This window comes from Capricornis sumatraensis, chromosome 7, assembly GCF_032405125.1.
Source record: "Capricornis sumatraensis isolate serow.1 chromosome 7, serow.2, whole genome shotgun sequence".
Taxonomy (NCBI): domain Eukaryota; kingdom Metazoa; phylum Chordata; class Mammalia; order Artiodactyla; family Bovidae; genus Capricornis; species Capricornis sumatraensis.
In genome coordinates, this window is record NC_091075.1 from 47,274,874 (window position 1) to 47,296,366 (window position 21,493).

At 37.9% G+C, this 21,493-nt stretch overlaps 1 protein-coding gene across 2 annotated transcripts in view; it reads left to right on the plus strand.

Moving 5' to 3' along the window:
- The window catches only part of PI4K2B (phosphatidylinositol 4-kinase type 2 beta), a 36,144-nt gene that overhangs the window by 8,261 nt on the left and 6,390 nt on the right, over nt 1-21,493 (plus strand). Inside the window, exons 2-9 of one of the 2 annotated variants that reach the window (XM_068975149.1) lie at nt 2,268-2,293; nt 8,142-8,276; nt 10,013-10,213; nt 10,987-11,118; nt 13,302-13,455; nt 15,294-15,355; nt 18,570-18,575; nt 19,392-19,491. In XM_068975149.1, coding sequence (XP_068831250.1) covers nt 2,268-2,293; nt 8,142-8,276; nt 10,013-10,213; nt 10,987-11,118; nt 13,302-13,455; nt 15,294-15,355; nt 18,570-18,575; nt 19,392-19,491 — 816 coding nt within the window. Of the gene's footprint in view, nt 1-2,267; nt 2,294-8,139; nt 8,277-10,012; nt 10,214-10,986; nt 11,119-13,301; nt 13,456-15,293; nt 15,356-18,569; nt 18,576-19,391; nt 19,492-21,493 lie in introns of both variants that reach the window. The other variant, XM_068975148.1, reaches the window with a different exon arrangement.

Consider the following 21,493-nt stretch of genomic DNA (forward strand, 5'->3'; position numbering starts at 1 on the left):
CTCTGTCGAAGATAAGGTGTCCATAGGTGTGTGGATTTATCTCTGGGCTTTCTATTTTGTTCCATTGATCTATGTTTCTGTCTTTGTGCCAGCACCATACTGTCTGGATGACTTTGGCTTTGTAGTAGAGCCTGAAGTCAGGCAGGTTGATTCCTCCAGTTCCATTTTTCTTTCTTAAGATTGCTTTGGCTATTCGAGGTTTTTTGTATTTCCATACAAATCTTGAAATTATTTGTTCTAGTTCTGTGAAAAATATGGCTGGTAGCTTGATAGGGATTGCATTGAATCTATAGATTGCTTTGCGTAGTATACTCGTTTTCACTATATTGATTCTTCTGATCCATGAACACAGTATATTCCTCCATTTATTAGTGTCCTCTTTGATTCTTTCACCAGTGTTTTATAGTTTTCTTTATATAGGTCTTTAGTTTCTTTAGGTAATATATTCCTAAGTATTTTATTCTTTTCGTTGCAATGGTGAATGGAATTGTTTCCTTAATTTCTCTTTCTATTTTCTCATTGTTAGTGTATAGGAATGCAAGGAATTTCTGTGTGTTGATTTTACATCCTGCAACTTTCCTATATTCACTGATTAGCTCTAGTAATTTTCTGGTGGAGTCTTTAGGGTTTTCTATGTAGAGGATCATGTCATCTGCAAACAGTGAGAGTTTTACTTCTTCTTTTCCAATTTGGATTCCTTTTATTTCTTTTTCTGCTCTGATTGTTGTGGCCAAAACTTCCAAAACTATGTTGAGTAGTAGTGGTGAAAGTGGGCACCCTTGTCTTGTTCCTGACTTTAGGGGAAATGCTTTCAATTTTTCACCATTGAAGATAATGTTTGCTGTGGGTTTGTCATATATAGCTTTAATTATGTTGAGGTATGTTCCTTCTATTCCTGCTTTCTGAAGGGTTTTTATCATAAATGGATGTTGAATTTTGTCAAAGGCTTTCTCTGCATCTATTGAGATAATCATATGGCTTTTATTTTTCAATTTGTTAATGTGATGAATTACATTGATTTATTTGAAGATACTGAAGAATCTTTTCATTTCTGGGATAAAGCCCACTTGGTGATGATGTATCATCTTTTTAATGTGTTGTTGGATTCTGATTGCTAGAATTTTGTTAAGGATTTTTGCACCTATGTTCATCAGTGATATTGCCCTGTAGTTTTCTTTTTTTGTGGCATCTTTGTCAGGTTTTGGTATCATAGAATGAGTTTGGAAGTTTACCTTCCTCTGCAATTTTCTGGAAGAGTTTGAGTAGGATAGGTGTTAGCTCTTCTCTAAATTTTTGGTAGAATTCAGCTGTGAAGCCGTCTGGACCTGGGCTTTTGTTTGCTGGAAGATTTCTGATTACAGTTTCAATTTCCGTGCTTGTGATGGGTCTGTTAAGATTTTCTATTTCTTCCTGGTTCAGTTTTGGAAAGTTGTACTTTTCTGAGAATTTGTCCATTTCTTCCAAGGTGTCCATTTTATTGGCATATAATTGCTGATGGTAGTCTGTTATGATCCTTTGTATTTCTGTGTTGTCTGTTGTGATCTCTCCATTTTCATTTCTAATTTCATTGATTTGATTTTTCTCCCTTTGTTTCTTGATGAGTCTGGCTAATGGTTTGTCAATTTTATTTATCCTCTCAAAGAACCAGCTTTTGGCTTTGTTGATTTTTGCTATGGTCTCTTTTGTTTCTTTTGCATTTATTTCTGCCCTAATAAAGATTTCTTTCCTTTTACTAACCCTGGGGTTCTTCATTTCTTCCTTTTTAGTTGCTTTAGATGTAGAGTTAGGTTATTTATTTGACTTTTTTCTTGTTTCTTGAGGTATGCCTGTATTGCTATGAACCTTCCCCATAGCACTGTTTTTACAGTGTCCCACAGGTTTTCAGTTGTTGTGTTTTCATTTTCATTCGTTTCTATGCATATTTTGCTTTCTTTTTTGATTTCTTAATGTGATTTGTTGGTTATTCAGCAGCATGTTGTTCAGCCTCCATATGTTGGAATTTTTAATAGTTTTTCTGCTGTAATTGAGATCTAATCTTACTGCATTGTGGTCAGAAAAGATGCTTGGAATAATTTCAATTTTTTTGAATTTACCAAGGCTAGATTTATGGCCCAGGATGTGATCTATCCTGGAGAAGTTTCCATGTGCACTTGAGAAAAAGGTGAAATTCATTGTTTTGCAGTGAAATGTCCTATAGATATCAATTAGGTCTAACTGGTCTATTGTATCATTTAAAGTTCGTGTTTCCTTGTTAATTTTCTGTTTAGTTGATATATCCATAGGTGTGAGTGGGGTATTAAAGTCTCCCACTATTATTGTGTTATTGTTAATTTCCCCTTTCATACTTGTTAGCATTTGTCTTACATATTGCAGTACTCCTGTGTTGGGTGCATATATATTTATAATTGTTATATCTTCTTCTTGGATTGATTCTTTGATCATTATGTAGTGTCCTTCTTTGTCTCTTTTCACAGCCTTTGTTTTAAAGTCTATTTTATCTGATATGAGTAGTGCTACTCCTGCTTTCTTTTGGTTTCTATTTGCATGGATTATCTTTTTCCAGCCCTTCACTTTCAGTCTGTATGTGTCCCCTGTTTTGAGGTGGGTTTCTTGTAGACAACATATATAGGGGTCTTGTTTTTGTATCCATTCAGCCAGTCTTTGTCTTTTGGTTGGGGCATTCAACCTATTTCAGTTCAGTTCAGTTCAGTCACTCAGTTGTGTCCGACTCTGCGACCCCATGAATTGCAGCACACCAGGCCTCCCTGTCCATCACCAACTCCCAGAGCTCACTCAAACTCACGTCCATCGAGTCGGTGATGCCATCCAGCCATCTCATCCTCTGTCGTCCCCTTCTTCTCCTGCCCCCAATCCCTCCCAGCATCAGAGTCTTTTCCAATGAGTCACCTCTTCACATGAGGTGGCCAAAGTACTGGAGTTTCAGCTTTAGCATCATTCCTTCCAAAGAACACCCAGGGCTGATCTCCTTTAGAATGGACTGGTTGGATCTCCTTGCAGTCCAAGGGACTCTCAAGAGTCTTCTCCAACACCACAGTTCAAAAGCATCAATTCTCCGGTGCTCAGCCTTCTTCACAATCCAACTCTCACATCCATACATGACCACTGGAAAAACCATAGCCTTGACTAGATGGACCTTTGTTGGCATTTAAGGTAATTATTTATAAGTATGATCCCATTGCCATTTATTTTATTGTTTTGGGTTCGGGTTTATACGCCCTTTTTGTGTCTCCTGTCTAGAGAAGATCCTTTAGCATTTGTTGGAGAGCTGGTTTGATGGTGCTGAATTCTCTCAGCTTTTGCTTGTCTCTAAAGCTTTTGATTTCTCATTCAAATATGAATGAGATCTTGCTGGGTACAGTAATCTGGGCTGTAGGTTATTTTCTTTCATCACTTTTAAGTATGTCCTGCCATTCCCTCCTGGCCTGAAGAGTTTCTATTGAAAGATCAGTTGTTATCCTTATGGGAATCCCCTTGTGTGTTATTTGTTGTTTTTCCCTTGCTGCTTTTAATATTTGTTCTTTGTGTTTGATCTTCATTGATTTGATTAATATGTGTCTTGGGGTGTTTTGCCTTGGGTTTATTCTGTTTGGGACTCTCTGGGTTTCTTGGACTTGGGTGATTGTTTCCTTTCCCATTTTAGGGAAGTTTTCAGCTATTATCTCCTCAAGTATTTTCTCATGGTCTTTCTTTTTGTCTTCTTCTTCTGGGACTCCTATGATTCGAATGTTGGGGCGTTTAACATTGTCCCAGAGGTCTCTGAGATTGTTTGTCCTCATTTCTTTTAATTCTTTTTTCTTTTTTCCTCCCTGCTTCATTTATTTCCACCATTCTATCTTCCACCTCACTGATCTTATCCTCTGCCTCAGTATTCTACTGTTGTTGCCCTCCAGAGTGTTTTTGATCTCATGCCCTGATGGCTCAGAGGTTAAAGCGTCTGCCTGCAATGCGGGAGACCTGGGTTCGATCCCTGGGTCAGGAAGATCCCCTGGAGAAGGAAATGGCAACCCACTCCAGTATTCTTGCCTGGAGAATCCCATGGACGAAGGAGCCTGGAGCACTACAGTCCAGGGGGTCGCAAAGAGTTGGACACAACTGAGCGACTTCACTTTCACTTTCACTTTCATTGCATTATTCATTATATATTGACTCTTTTTTATTTCTTCTAGGTCCTTGTTAAACCTTTCTTGCATCTTCTCAATCCTTGTCTCTAGGCTATTTGTCTATAACTCCATTTTGTTTTCAAGATTTTGGATCATTTTCACTATCATTATTTGGAATTCTTTATCAGGTAGATTACCTATCTCCTCCTCTTTTGTTTGGTTTGGTGGGCATTTATCCTGTCCCTTTACCTGTTGGGTATTTCTCTGCCTCTTCATGTTGTTTATATTGCTGTGTTTGGGGTGGCCTTTCCATATTCTGGCAGTTTGTAGAGTTTTCTTTATTGTGGAGTTTCCTCGCTGTGGGTGAGGTTGGATGGGTGGCTTGTCAAGGTTTCCTGGTTAGGGAAGCTTGTGTTGGTGTTCTGGTGGGTGGAGCTGCATTTCTTCTCTCTGGAGTGCAATGAAGTGTCCAGTAATGAGTTATGAGATGTCAGTGGGTTTGGAGTGACTTTGGGCAGCCTGTATATCGAAGCTCAGGGCTATGTTCCTGTGTTGCTGAAGAATTTGTATGGTATGTCTTCCTCTGGAACTTGTTGGCCCTTGGGTGGTGCTTGGTTTCAGTGTAGGTATGGAGGCGTTTGATGAGCTCCTGTCAATTAATGTTCCCTGGAGTCAGGAGTTCTCTGGTGTTCTCAGGATTTGGACTTAAGCCTCCTGGTTCTGGTTTTCAGTCTTATTTTTACAGTAGCCTCAAGACTTCTCTATCTCCTTTTGAAGACAATGGGCTGCTTTTTTGGGTGCCTGATGTCCTTTGCTGGCATTCAGAAGTTGTTTTGTGGAATTTTCTCAGCGTTCAAATGTTCTTTTGATGAATTTGTGGGAGAGAAAGTGGTCTCCCCGTCCTCTTCCTCTGCTATCTTAGGACCACCTCCTCTCCCTTCATTCTTAAGAATTTTCATGGACTAGATCTGAAAATAGTGTATCAATTTTATGAACATGACTAAATACTTGGATTATTTATTGTTTTAAGTAGGTTAAATATGCCCAAGGGCCCTTTTTGCAGTATCTTTCTCAGCATAAGCTTTTAAAAATTAGTAAATAATAGTTCTATGTCTGAATTAAGGCAAGTTTTAAATTAAGGAAAGTTTATAGTTTGAATTTTCGTGAGATTTACATGTAATAACATTTATATGCCTTTCAAAGAAAAATGTATTTAACTTGTCTACCATTTTAAAAGATTAATTATTAATTCTGCAAATATATATTGAGTGCCTCTTATGTTCCAGGAACTATAAAAAGTTGGGTATGTAGCAGTGAAAGAAATACTTGTCTTCTTGGAGCTCACAAAATAGCTAAGTTATATGATAAGTTAGGTGATAAGTGCTAAGCCGATAAATAAAGTGGAGGTTAGGGGATATTGTATAGAGTCTTGGGGGCCAATATTAGAACTTAGATTTTTTTTCTTTTGAATGAGATGGAGAATCACTGGGCTGCCCCATGAGTGAAAGTGCTGGGTCCTCACCAGTAGACCATCAGGCAATTAACTGACTTAGGTTTTAGAAGGATTCTATAGCTTCCCTGTTGAGTATAGAGAGGAGACCCATTAAGAGACTCTTGCGACAATCTAGGCTAGAGTTGATAGTGATTTGAATCACATGGAAGGAATGGAGATTGTAAGAAGTGGTTAGATTCTGGATGTTCATTTAAGGTGGAGTTATACAACATGCTGATGGATTGGATGTGGAGGGTGAGAGTGAGGTCTTGGATGATTCAAAGTTTTTCGCAAGAGCACCTAGAAGATTTGGAATTGCCAGTAATACAGGGAATACTGGGAGTGAGGCAGTCGAGAGAAAATGAATTGAGTTTGAGGCAGTAAAGTTTGTGCTGTCTGCTAAACATACAAGTGGAGAAGCTGAGTATAGTAAGTAGTCTGGGGTTCGGGGCAGAAGTCCAGGCTTGATATATGAATCTGGAAGTCATCAGTGCTAATGAAGAGGACCATGAACTGAACCTGGGCTTTCCAAAGTTAAGCTGCTAGGGAGGTGAAAATGAGCCCACAAGAGACTGAAAAAGAGGAGCCGATGAAATGGAAGGACAACTGGAGAAATGGCACCTTGGCAGTCAAGTGAAGTGAGGTCAAGTTTTATGTGTTTGTGGAAATGATCCAATAGCGAGGGAAATACTGATTCAGGAAAGAACTGCTGAAGACATGTCCTGGGGTAGGACTTCCCTGGTAGGGGTCAGATGGTAAAGAATCCACCTGTAATGTGGGAGACCTGGGTTCAATCGCTGGGTCAGAAAGATCCCCTGAAGGAGGGCATGGCAACCCACTCCAGTATTCCTGCCTGGAGAATCCTCGTGGACAGAGGAACCTGGCAGGCTACAGTCCATGGGGTCACAAAGTCGGGCACAACTGAGCAACTAAGCACACAGTCAGAGAGATAGGTCTAGTATTCAAAGTGGAAGAGACAACCTTAGATTTTGGATCATTTCTGTACAGTAATAAGCAGAAGGCAGAGAATGTGAGGGGGTAAATATGATGCTGAGGGCGGATGATCGTTTTTCCTGCCTGCTTCTGTTTTCTTCTTGAAATAGGAAACTAGATGATCTGCTGAGATGAAACAGTTGTTGGGAATATGAGGAGAGGAGAGGGTATGAGATAGTTGTCCAGAAGAGTGGGAGAGTCTGTGTATCAGGGAACTTGTCCTAGTTTAGGATGTTTTGACAAAATACCCTAGCCTGCGTGGCTTTTGAACAACAGACGTTATTCCTCAGTTCTGGAGGCTGGGAAGTCCAAAATCAGGGTGTCAGCATGATCAGGTTCTTGGCAAGGGCTCACTTCTTGGCTTGCAGATGGCAGCCTTGTCCCTGGGTCCTCACATGGCCTAACTCTTATCATGGGATCCCCACCCTCGTAGCCTCATCTAAGCCTAATTACTTCCCCCCAAATCCCCCTCCATATATGATCACATTGGGGAATAAGGCCTCAATGTATTTCAGTGGAACACAAGCATTCAGTCTTTAACAGGAATGTAGTATGCTCCCCAGACAACATGAAGAGTCCAGCTGAGGTTTGTGGTTTTTTTTTTTAAAGGGGAGACACCAGGCATTTAAGGGAAGACACCAGGCATTGTGTTTGGCAAGTTCAGCTGTCCAGGCACAGGCATAGTCAGTAGACAGCTGGATTTAACCAGGATTGAGATTTTACAGGTAACTCTGATGAGGAGTGGGAAGAAGAGAGTGATTTTAGTGATGATTAACCATAATTTATGCTAGCCAAGGTGGGACACAAAGCAGGTGAAGACCCTTGAACAGTATTTGGTAGATCAGTGCTTTAAAGGTCCTAGTGGGATGGAAGAATTTTTGGACTCAGGATGCCTGAGGCAGTGAACTAGGAAAATAGAAGATGACTGAAATGCTAAGTGTGATGTGGTTGCAGGTGGTGATGATATATCTGAGGAATGACTGGCAATGCAGGCTGAGGCTGGATGAAGAGCAAAAGCACTGGGAGGGAGGAGTTCAAGTTAACACAAGGGATTTGTGTGATTTTTTTCAGCGTAGCAAATATTGTTTTCCTTGTGTCTTAACTTGATAGTTAAAATGGGGTTAAAAAAGAAAAAAAAAAAGACATTGAAATACTCCATGGAAAAAAAAAAGTGAAAGTGTTAGTCGCTCAGTCGTGTCCAGCTCTTTGTGACCCTATGGACTGTAGCCCTCCAGGCTCCTCTGTCCTGGCCAGAATACTGGAGTGGGTAGCCATTCTCTTCTCCAGGGGATCTTCCCATCCCAAGGATTGAACTCAGGTCTCCCACATTACAGGTAGATTCTTTCCCATCTGAGCCACGAGGGAAGTCTACATTTTTCTGTGCCTAAATGTCTTAACACTAGTAACCTAATCTAGTATTACAGGTCCATGTTGTGAGCTCATATGTTGTCAGCTATTCTCATAGCTGGTCTTTCTTCTTTTTTGCATTCTGTAGTAATGTTTTTCTTAATGTAATAATTGTTGATTCTTCAGAGTTGAACACATTTTTGGATGATCCAGAATTTGCCAATGTTATATTGAAAGCGGAGCAAGCAATAGAGTTTGAGGTTTATCCAGAAAGAATCTCTCAAGGTTCAAGTGGAAGTTACTTTGTGAAGGATCCTAAGCGGGTGAGAATTTCATAGACCTACTATATATAACAGACCTTTTGGAAAACACTAATTTTAATGTGAAGTCATTGTGAGTTTTTGAAGATATTTTCCTAATAAATCTGGTTGCACCCTCTGTTCAGAAATAAAGGTCAGTTTATTTTTAACTAAAGCACTCTACTGTTTAAAACTAGAGCTGTTTGTATAATTTCTGTTTTATTATTTTAATACTTGGCTTCAAGTATTTATTGAATATTCAACATTCAGATGTGGATTTGTGGGGTTTATATTCACAAGTCCTTGTTGTTTTTTAGTTGCTGAGTTGTGTCTGACTCTTTGTGAGTCTATGGACTGCAGCACGCCAGGCTCATCTTTCCTCCACTATCTCCTGGAGTTTGCTCAATTCATGTCCATTGAGTCGAGTGCTATCTAACCATCTCATCCTCTGCAGTTTTCTTTTACCCAAGCAGAGTTTTCTTTTACCCAAGCAGAGTTTTCTTTTACCCTCAGAATATTTTTTCCAGCATTATTATACCAGAGAAGGATCCTGGGCAGTTTGAAGTTTGAAGGCATTGGAATGTGACAAAATGAAACGAACCAAAGAATAATCCTAAGGCAGAAAAGAGAACCTGATATGGACTTTGTTCCACTCAGTTTAGAATTTTTCAAAAATCTGTATTATCATTTCTAAAAGCTTTCTGAATGATGCATAGCCAGCAGTTCTTTTTTCAGGAGGAAAAATAGGTTATAATTCTACCCAAATATTTTTTCAAAGACTGAAGTTATATTTTTTAAAACAGTGTTTTTGAGATTTTAATATATATATATGTAGGTAGTGTCAATGTCTTAATCTTTATTCTAAGCTTGATTTCTTGATTTGTTCTTGTTGACTTCTTTATTAGTGACTCAGACTTTACTGCATTATAAAACAATTATATACTTATAATCAGATTTTTTATTTCTTTTCTAAGGATAATTCAGCTTCTAAATTTAATATGAATATATTCTATCAGACCAATAATAAAGACAGTTCTAACAGGATATATATGCTTGATGGGCAACGACTTTTAGACATCCATAAGCAGTTTTTTTAAGAGGAGAGAATTTATTTAAAATTGGCTCATAAAAAAATTGAAAAAAGTAGGAGAATCTGGCAGCATAGATGTCACTATAGCCTATCATTTCCTTTGTATCTTAGAGATGGCTTTTTGTCATTGGATTTATTCATTTAACAAATGCTTGAATGCCTACTGTATGCCAGGTACTGTTCTGAGTACTGGTGATACAGCCCTCACAGAGAAAGTCCCTGCCCTTTTAGAATGCACACTTGCTGGGAACGTAGATAATGAATAATAAGCATATAATTTGAATATTTAATATATATTGAATAATAACACTGTTTGACCTAGGTCACTGATTTTCAAACATTTTAAAATCAGCAGAACTCTTTTTTAACTAGCGCATCTATTATGTAAAATGGGTGTAACCAGAGAATGAGGTCTCAGAGCCCTCTCCTCTCACCTTCTCTAGGGTTTCTCAGAGCACAGTTTGAAAACCACTAGCTCAAAAGATTATTGATTTTAGATTGTTGAATGAGAATGAGTGTAAAACTGTGACTGAAATTAAAACTCTTAATTGTTAAGGGTTATGCCCAAATCTGTGGTGGGAAGAGTAGAAAAAGACCGGAATGCATTTTTATGGATTAACATCTCCCTATGTTAAAAATCTAACAAAGTGTTTACTTTCTTCCTATATAGAAAATTATTGGTGTGTTTAAACCCAAATCAGAAGAGCCTTATGGTCACCTGAATCCGAAATGGACCAAATACGTTCACAAGGTCTGCTGCCCTTGCTGCTTTGGCAGGGGCTGCCTGCTTCCTAACCAGGGATACCTTTCTGAAGCTGGTGCCTACCTTGTGGATGAAAAGCTTCATCTGGGCATTGTGCCAAAAACAAGGGTAAAGGAGGCGTTCTTTCTATTGTGTCCTTCTAGTGTACAGAATCTAAAGTCGCGGTTGGTGATCCAGAGTCACAAATGACTAGTAAATTGATTCTAGTGTCAGTCAGTTGGTTCAGTCACTCAGTTGTGTCTGACTCTTTGTGACCCCATGGACTCCAGCACGCCAGGCCTCCCTGTCCATCACCGACTTCTGGAGCTTACTCAAACTCATGTCCATCGAGTCAATGATGCCATCCAATCATCTTATCCTCTGTTGTCGCCTTCTTCTACTGCCTTCAATCTTTCCCAGCATCAGAATCTTTTCCAATGTGTAGACACACAGAATATCCAAGGGAATATCTCTTTCTCATGAGCTGAGATGATGCTGACAAAAAGAAGAGAAAGAACCAGCATTTAGAGAGCAGAAAAAAATCAGTGATCTAGAAATTCTGTTGAAGGTAGAGATAACTAACATACTCAGAAGATTCCTGTCTTTTTCTTTTTGGCCTTTATACATTTTTACTTAAAGTTCTCTATATCTTCCTTCCTAATTCTACATACTTCTTTCTTCAACTGGCCAATTTTAGGCTGCCTCTCTCAGAAAGAAATACATGTGTGCCATGTTACTAACTTTGCAAAGTCTCTTAGCTTTTCTGTTTTAGATTCTCAGAGGCATTTAGTATAGCATTAAACTTCACTCATTTGCAGCATTAGTGTGAGTTCCATGGTGTATGTGAATAGACATACTATAATGCAAATTCTAATAGCTATTTCTCTAAACTACATTTCTAGGTGGTTTGGCTTGTCAGTGAGACATTTAACTACAGTGCAATTGACCGTGCAAAATCTAGAGGCAAAAAGTATGCTTTAGAGAAAGTGCCAAAAGTAGGTAGAAAATTTCATCGGATAGGACTTCCTCCTAAGGTAAGTTACTGTGATGAGCTTTGGGGAGGGGGGAAGGCGGGGGGGTGGCGTGGCAGAGGGTGGGCAATTCATCACATACTGGGCTTCCCAGATGGCACAGTGGTAAAGAATCTGCCTGCCAGTGCAGGAAGTGCAAGAGACACAGGTTCAGTCCCTGGGTCCGGAAGATCCCCTGGAGAAGGAAATGGCAACCCACTCCAGTATTCTTGCCTGGATAATCCCATGGACAGAGGAGCCTGGCAGACTACAGTCCATGGGGTCACAAAGAGTCAGACACAACGAAGCACGCACAAACTTCAACAAACTTCATCACATATTACCAGAGGTCTGTAGGCTCTGCTGTGGGCTGTGGATATATTAGTAAAAACGGTTTTCTCATCTTCAAGAGCTTGTAGTAACAAGCAGCCTCAACACAATGTGATAAAGCTGTTAATGATGATTAAGTGCAGAGAGCTTATAGTGGGTAGAGGAGGGATATTTAATCCAGTTTGGAGAGCTGGGGAATTTCCAATAGGAGATTGCACCTAAGGCTTTATAAAGTTACAGCTAAAAATAAAGGCCAAGAATTAGACCTAGACTGTACTCCAAGCCTCTTCACCAGTTAGCTCTGAGACCTTGGGCGAGTCTCTTATTCTCCAAGCTCCAGTTTCTATAAATCGAGGATAACAGAAACTACCAGGGTTGTGAGAATAAAATGATAAAGTTTATGTCAGGTACTCAGTATAGTCCCTGGCACATAGTAAATGGTAGTAACCAGGTTTACTCACTACATATTAGATTTTGTTTTTTCCTTATCATAGGTTTTAAATAAACCTAAGGGATGATTAGCAACTAGCTCAGCAAGGGTAGTGAAGGTTAATGGGAAAAGCATTCTAAAAAAAGCAATAGACTTTTTATTATTTTTTTTAATATATTTAACCTGTAATTTTTTTTGTCTTGTTGTTGCTATGCATTTATCTATATAAAAGAATTAGAGTAAGAACTACATAACTTGTCTTTAATATTGTACTCCAAGTAAGCAGGAAATTTTGAAAACATTGACAAGGCTTGTTACTCCTTGCATATACTGAAATAATTTTCCTATTTATCACTACTAGGACCTCATTATGAGTGCTTTAGAGAAAACATTTCGGAAATCATTAAAATTTCATGCCAGCAACAAGTCACATAAAGTGTTAAGAGATGTTTATTTTTGGTGTCACCATGCAGCTTGTAGGATTTTAATTCCCCAACCAGGAATCGAACCCCTAGCTCCTCAGCGGTGAAAGCATGTAGTCCTAACCACTGGACTGCCAGGGAATTCCTGAGATAGATTTTCTTTCTAGTGATTTGTTTGTATTTATGAAGCCAGCTTCCCTGATGGCTCAGACAGTAAAGAACCTGCCTGCAAGGTGGGAGGCCTGGGTTCAGTCCCTCAGTAGGGAAGATTCCATGGAGGAGATGACAACACACTCCAGTATTCTTGTCTGGAGAATCCCATGGACAAAGGAGGCCAGCCAAGTTACCATTATCTATGTGTTCTGTGCTGTTTAAATTTATATTTTCTTCTTTAAAAAATTGTTTAATGTTAACAGCTCGTAATTTTAGTGATAGGAAACCTCATCATATAGACATATCTTCAAGGAAAGGACTTTTTTAAAAACCACTGTAGAGGTTATGATTAATTATTTAAAATTTATTACAGGATCTTTAAGCTGCATAGTCAAATAATTTACTCATTTAAAAAAATAAAGTTATTTTCTGTTGTAAAAAAGAATCTTAATATATTTTTCCAGTAAGATAAAATTACACTATTATTAAATAGCCAAGAGATGTACAGGTTTTGGTCTTCGTAATTGAATTCATTTTAATAAATATTTTTAGAAAATAGCATTCTTGTTGAGAATATTACCTTGAGGACATGTGTGTATTTTCTTTTTCAATTATCCTAAAATAGCTTCTATGCTCCTTAAAAGTCTAGGATCGATCATTTTTTATTTGCTATGTATTCTTTATGTGATTATTTTAAATTAATGTATAAAAATAGTTTTCTTGATAAATGTGGCTTATGTAAATTAGTGGTAATTTCAGTTTTTCTTATTGTATTTATATAAAGTATTTTTTGACAGTACTGCTGACAAATTTTAAAAGTAATTCCGTTGTTCTTGTATTTTCTTTTCTAACTATAATTCTTAAAATTATAGATTGGTTCCTTTCAGTTATTTGTTGAAGGTTACAAGGAGGCTGAATGTTGGCTTAGGAAATTTGAAGCTGACCCTTTGCCTGAGAATATTAGAAAACAGTTTCAGTCACAGTTTGAAAGATTAGTTGTTTTGGATTATATCATCAGAAATACAGGTATGGAAGTTCTCTCATTTTTTTACTCACATCTTCTTAACTTTCAAACTGTATTCAACTCTTGTTTATCCAAATGAAAGATGTAAAGTTTTGCTGCAGTAGTCTTAAGGCTACTTTTTGAAAAAGGCAAAGTCTTTTTATTTGCCTGCCTTGGAAAGCAGAGATGTAGTGCTGACTCTCCCAGGCAGAATTAACCTCATACTGGAGATTCTGATTCAGGGCTGGCTCCTGCCCCAGTGATAGTGATGAGTACCTGTCCCTCAGGTGGAGTTTCATGGCAGCAGTACAAAGCCTGCTGGAAATTGGAGATGTTATCTGCATAATATGAATAATTAAAACTTGATTGTGTAAGTTATTTTAGATGCTTATTTTGACATTAGATGACTGTTAGTACAGTCTGTAAATACAACAAACTCTTAATTTTTTCTGTGCTGCCAGGGAGCAGTGACGTTGTTGATAACTTGAAACAGTGATTACCAAATGTGGTTCCCTGGTCTCTTTTAGGGTCAGTATTATGTGGGCCCAAATGCATCTTCTGGGAACCCATCCCAATCTACTGAACATGGGTCCAGCAGTTAGTGTTTTAACAGGTCCGATGGGGCTTCCCTGGTAGCTCAGTCAGTGAAGAATATGCCTGCAATGCAGGAGACCCAGGTTCAGTCCCAGGGTGAGGAAGATCCCCTGGAGAAGGAAATGGCAACCGACTCCAGTATTCTTGCCTGGGAGATCCTATGGACAGAGGAGCCTGGCAGGCTATAGTTCATAGGGTCACAAAGAGTTGGACATGACTGAAGCGACTAAACTACCACCCACCAGGTAATTCTGATATACTCTGAAGCTTGAAAACTCTAGTTCAGAATTTTTGCTCATTTATATTAGTTTTGGAAAAAAGATTATGTACCTTTTTAGATTTACCTTTTAAAATCATACAGTCTTAATGGTAAAATTAGTGTAGAGTCCAATGGAATATAGTACTCAGTCACAAAAAAGAATGAAATATTGCCATTTGCAGCAATGTGGATGGACCTAGAAAATGTTATACTTAGAGAAGTAAAGCAGACTGAGAAAGATGAAAATTATATGGTCAATTATATGTGGAATCTAAAAAAAGTAATGCCAATGAATCTGCATACAAAACAGAAGCAGACTTGCAGACGTAGGAAACAAACTTATGGTTACCCAAGGGGAGAAGGAAGGAAAGAGGGACAAATTAGGAGTATGGGATTAACAGGTACCAACTGCTACACATTAAATAAATAAGCAACAAGGAATGGTATGGCACAGGAAATTATATTCAATATCTTGTAATAACTATAATGGAAAATAATCTGATAAATTGTGTATTTACCTGAATCACTTTGCTGTACACCTGAAACTAACACAATGTTGTATTCAATAAATCAACTCTATTCCAGTTTTTAAAAAAGTTTGTGTCTAGAGTGACTCTTGTCTTGACATTAGGTAAGAGCCCATCCAGAAATTTGCTTGGTAACAGGGGTATAGTTTTTCTCCCTAAGGTGAAGAGAAATTATCCTTTCTAATAAAAGTTCTTGACAGTAATTGTACCTACTTCACACAGTTTTTATAAGAATTTGATGAGTTAGTACATGTTAAGCACTTAACAACAATGTCTGGCACAGAGTAAACAATAAATGTTAACTAACATTTATGAGTATTTTTAGTTTATATGTATTAAATTGAAGCCTTTAATGTGTTAATATGATACAGATAAAAAACGCAGGTCTCAAAATCAAAGAGGTGACTAGATTTTTCTGTTTGATATTAAGCTATGATATCTATAAAAAATGAAGTAATAGATTTTTCATTTGTTTTGAAAGACAGGGGAAATGATAACTGGTTAATCAGATGTGAAAAGCAGACACATGAAGATGAAATTACGGTGAGGGAATTTTAATATATATGCATATATAAACACACTATCAGTGTCTATTAAAAATTCCTTGAAGTTATTCTTCATCACTTCCTCATTTCCTTCATCTTAATCCTTGGTTTTTGTTTCTTTTTTCTGTTTTTATCATCTTCTTTCTTTCCTTCGCCTGCTTATGTTGCATTTTTTATTCTGTTTTTGAAATCTCTGTGCAATTTTATTTTGTATGTTGTATTAGTACAGAAGGATAATATCAGCTCAGTACTGATACTCTTTTTACTGGAAAAGGTCAGTATTCATTCCAGTCCCAAAGAATGATCAAACTACCACCCAATTGCACTCATCTCACATGCTAGTGAAGTAATGCTCAAAATTCCCCAAGCCAGGCCTCAACAGTGTGTGAGCCATGAACTTCCAGATGTTCAACCTGGTTTTAGGAAAGGCAGAGGAACCAGAGATCAAATTGCCAACATCCACTGGATCATCAAAAAAGCAAGAGAGTTCCAGAAAAATACCTACTTCTGCTTTATTGACTATGCCAAAGCCTTTGACTGTGTGGATCACAATAAACTGTGGAAAATTCTGAAAGAGATGAGAATACCAGACCACCTGACCTGCCTCTTGAGAAATCTGTATGCAGGTCAGGAAGCAGCAGTTAGAACTGGACATGGAACAACAGACTGGTTCCAAATAGGAAAAGGAGTACATCAAGGCAGTATATTGTCACCCTGCTTATTTAACTTCTATGCAGAGTACATCATGAGAAACGCTGGGCTGGATGAAGCACAAGCTGGAGTCAAGATTGCTGGGAGAAATATCAATAACCTCAGATATGCAGATGACACCACCCTTATGGCAGAAAGTGAAGAGGAACTAAAGAGCCTCTGGATGAAAGTGAAAGAGGAGAGTGAAAAAGTTGGCTTAAAGCTCAACATTCAGAAACCTAAGATCATGGCATCTGATCCCATCACTTCATGGCAAATAGATGGGGAAACAAGGGAAACAGTGTCAGACTTTATTTTTGGGGGCTCCAAAATCACTGCAAATGGTGACTGCAGCCATGAAATTAAAAGATACTTGCTCCTTGGAAGAGAAGTTATGATCAACGTAAGCAGCATATTAAAAAGCAGAGACATTACTTTGCCAACAAAGGTCCATCTAGTCAAACCTTTTTTTTTGTTCCAGTAGTCATGTATGGATGTGAGAGTTGGAGTATAAAGAAAGCTGAGCACTGAAGAATTGATGCTTTTGAACTGTGCTGAGAGTCCCTTGGACTGCAAGGAGATCCAACCAGTCCATCCTAAAGGAAATCAGTCCTGAATATTCATTGGAAGGACTGATGCTGAAGCTGAAACTCCAATCCTTTGGCCACCTGATGCGAAGAGCTGACTGATTTGAAAAGACCCTGATGCTGGGAAAGATTGAACGTGGGAGGAGAAGGGGATGACCGAAGATGAGATGGTTGGATGGCATTACCAACTCAATGGAGATGAGTTTGAGTAAGCTCCAGGAGTTGGTGATGGACAGGGAGGCCTGGCATGCTGCAGTCCATGGGATCACAGAGAGTCGGACACAACTGAATGATTGAACTGAACTGAACTGATTCTTATCATTTAAAGCTGTTATATCACTTTAAAAAGTTTGTAGTTTTCATAGTTCATCAAAGAATTTTGAAATTACATATTCAAAGTACTCAGCAATAAATAAAGAACACATGTGATACACGCAATAATGTGGATGAATCTCAAAACCCTGCTGAGTGAAAGAAGCTAAACAAAAAGGAAGATACCATCTGATTCCTTTCATATAAAAATCTAGAAAGTGCAAACTAATCCCTAGGGACAGAAAACAGATGATGTTTGCCTGGGGTGGGATAGAGGGAGGGAGGAGACTGCTAAAGGACACAGGGAAACATCTGGTTGGTTTCATATCTTTCAGTGCTTATTGACTTGTACACTTTCATGTGTAAAGTTTATTGTGTGTAAATTATACCTCAGTGAAGTTGTAAATAGAAAAAAATGATAGAAATAAAAATAAATGACACTTATAGCAGAAATGGGTTTAAAAATACACATGTAAAAATATACATGTTTATAATAGTTTCTAAATATATCTTAGTGGTATATCTAAAGCAACTGGATTTTACTGAAAACCTTATTCTTTTGCTCTGAACTATTTTGTGCATTCTCATTTAGATAAGATATTTGATACAAACTAACAGAAACAACTCTGGCATGTATCATCTGTACCTTCACTCTAATACTTTTAATTTAAAAATTATCTTTTTCACCTTTTTAAAGTCTAGACCACTTAATAATGACAATATCTATTTTTAGATAATAAGAAGTGCTCTTCAACATGAAAACTGTCTTGCTCCTGAGGCTTGCATTTTCATTACAGGAGAATGGAGAAGTTAGAAATGGCTTACATTCTGTAATCAAGAGTATCTTGAGGTTCCTTCTACGGGACCTTATTACATTTAGCCATGGTTGTTGGAAAGTTTTATTTAGAAACATTTTGTATTTGAACTAATTATTTCTATGAGACCCTAGGAAAGACTTTATTTTAGTAAGGTAACTTCATCATTATCTTAAAAATATCAGTATTTTGCAAATACCATACATTTAAGCCCTGGTGGCTCAGTCAGTAAAGAATCAGCCTGCCAATGTGGGAGACCCAGGTTTGATCCCTGGGTCAGGAAGATCCCCTAGAGAAGGAAATGGCAACCCCACTCCTGTACTTTTGCCTGGAGAATCCCATGGACAAAGGAACCTGGCAGGTTACAGTCCATGGGGGTTACAGAGGCAGACACAACTGAGAAACTAACACACACACATCCATTTAAGCAACACATCTAACATCTAATTATCCAGAACTAAACATTTTATTTATTTTTCTCCCCAACTTTATTGAGGTATTATTGATGTGCATGCAGTTTTAAGGTATGCAATATGATGATTTAATACAAGTATGTGTTGTGAAATGACTATCACAGTATGGTTAGCTAACACCTCGATCCCATCACATAATTAACATTTTTTGGTATACATGGTCATAATATTTATTTTCAAAAAATTTTTTAATTGGAGGACCGTTGGTCTACAATGTTGTGTTGGTTTCTGCAATGCAACAATGCAAATCAATCATAATTATACGTATATCCTCTCCCTTTTGAGCCTCGCTCCCCTCCCTCGCATGTCACCCCTCCCTCTAGGTCATTACAGAGCACCAGGCTGGACTTCCTGTGTTGTATAGCAACTTCCCTCTAGTTTTCTGTTTTACACATAATAGTGTATACATGTCAATGCTACTTTCTCAGTTCATCCCACCCTTTCCTTACCCAGCTGTGTCCATAAGTCCTTTCTCTACATCTGCATCTCCATTCCTTCATTGCAAATAGGTTAATCAGTACCATTTTTCTAGATTTCGTATGTATGTGTTAATATATAATGTTTGTTTTTCTCTTTCTGACTTACCTCACTCTATACAAAACTACCATATAACCCAGCCATCCCACTACTGGGCATATACCCTGAGAAAAACCACAATTCTAAAAGACACATGTTCCCCAGGGTTCATTGCAATACTATTTAACAATAGCCAGGACATGGAAGCAACCTAGATGTCCATCAACAGGTGAACAGATAAAGAAGATGTGGTACAGATATATATAATACAATGGAATATTACTTAGCATAAAAAGGAACGAATTTGAGTCGGTTGCAGTGAGGTGGATGAACCTAGAGCCTGTTATACAGAACTACACATTTTGAAGTCTTAATAATGTCAAGCCTTCTTCCCCAAAGATGGAAAGAATGAAACTATTACTGTATAACTTTGTAATAGCAAATTAAAAAGTAGTGATTATGAAGGTTTTACTGGTTGTTAAGACCCTGTTTTCCCTTAAATGGTAAATTGGTACTTTTTGGTAAGTTTATTTTTATAGACTCTTCAGGTAAAATGTCTTTAAAGCTCAATGATTATTATACATTTTTTCTTTTGGAAATATGCATATAAATTGTTATATCAACTATTTTCTCCCTTTTAGGATACAAAATGGACTGATGATAAAGAAACACTTATTAAAATAGCTGCAATTGATAACGGTCTAGCGTTTCCTTTTAAACATCCTGATGAGTGGAGGGCATGTGAGTATTTGGAAATTTTTATAGAATCTCTAGTGATCCCTTTTTCAGAATAGGATGGGAATGAAATTTATGGATATCAAAATAGTAGAGGAAAAGCTGGATATATTACAGTCATTCGAGCTCAGTTCTAGGCACTTGGGATGCAAAGATGTGTAATACACTCTGTGAACCTTGCCATGTTTTGTTCCTTATTTTTGAGTGACTATGTCTGATTTTGATTTCTTGGCTTGTGTTAGCCTCGTAAAATAAATTTAATAGCTTTCCAAATTTGAAATTTGTTAAGTCATTCTTTGCTAACTTGATCTATGGCCAATTTAAAGGACTATTTTTGAGAAGAATGTGGTTGAGCACCAAGTCTGTCTTCTAATGAAAACTTGTTAGTTAGTCAAATCATATTCTTGACCCATTTTTTAACCACTTAATCTGCTAATTTTGAGACAAAGTTCACCGTGATTGCGATTTTGTCAATTTCTTCTTGTATTTCTGTGTACTTTTTGCTTTGTATTTCACACTCAAAGTCTTAGTGTTTTATCTTGCTGGGGTGACTTGTTCTTTTTGTTAGTGTAAAATACATCCCTCTTTATCCCTCACAGTGTTTTTCGCATTTCTTATTTTGTCTGTTGTAATATTGCTATGCCTCGTTTCTTTTTACTAGTATTTACCTGTATTATTCTATACTTTAATTTTCAACTTCCATCATTTTGTTTTAAGTATATGACATATAAATAGCTCCTAGCTGAAGATTTTTTGCCCAGTCTGAGATCCTTTTAATAGCTACATTTAACTCTGTAGTTTGTCACAATAAACTCCTGATATGCTTGAACTTTTCCTGCCATTTTTTTTTCCTATTTACCATGGATTTCAATTTTTTTCTTTCCTATCTTTGGTTGAACTGACTTGAGATGTCTTTGTTCTTTTTGTTTTTTTTTTTAACCTCTAATGGTTTGGAATCTAGATACAAATTGCCTTTTAAAGGTGTCAAGTTTAAGATGCCTACAATACACCTGGAAAATTTTACCAAACACAAACACCAAAAAATAAGGATCTAGAACTTGAAAGAGTAATTGGTATTGAGGATGTAATTTTTAAACTGTTACTTTGGTAAGCGGAAGCCATGGCAGTGTTGCTATCACCTGGGAAAACCGTAGTGAACAAATGCCATCACAAAGGCAATGTGAGATACATAGCTACTCAATAAATGCTTCATGAATGTTTGGTGGGGCTTCTCTGGGAGCTCAGCTGGTGAAGAATCCGCCTGCAACGCAGGAGACTCCAGTCCTATTCCTGGGTCAGGAAGATCGCAAAGGGATAGGCTACCCACTCCTGTATTCTTGGGCTTCCCTGGCAGCTCAGTCAGTAAAGAATCTGCCTGCAATGCAGGAGATCTGGATTCAGTCCCTAGGTTGGGAGATTGGTATTGAGGGTGTCATTTTTAGACTGTCACCTTGGTAAGTGGAAGCCATGGTGGTGGTGCACCTGGGAAAATCATGGTGAACAAATGCCATCACTAGGGCAATGTGAGATACGTAGGTACTCAGTAGACATTTCATGAATGTTTAGTAAGTGAAGGAGAGAAAAGATGAAGTGTAGAGTCTGGCAATGGTGGTGTTGAAACCGGGAGAAAAAGCCAGCAAAAGAGAAATGGCTTAAAAAACAAGGTAAAGTTTGAGACAGTGGTAGCACCAAAAACCACATAGGGGAACATTTCACAGAGGGAGACGATAGAGAACAGTGCTGCCTGCTGCAAAGACACGTGAAGTAGCATGAGGACTGCACACGGACTTTTGGAAAGAGCCTTATGAGGTGACTGGTGGCCTTAGGGGAGAGTGTGGGCCAGGGATTGGAATTAGAGACAGGCAGAAAATCAGAGCTTTTCTTTTATATAATTGGTCAGGGGAAGGCTTTGTTTGGAATGGACTGTGTTTTCCATAGTATTCAAGAGATAGATAAAGGAGAATTCAGAAGAAATGACTCTAAAGGCAAAGTTTTTTTTCCTTGGGGC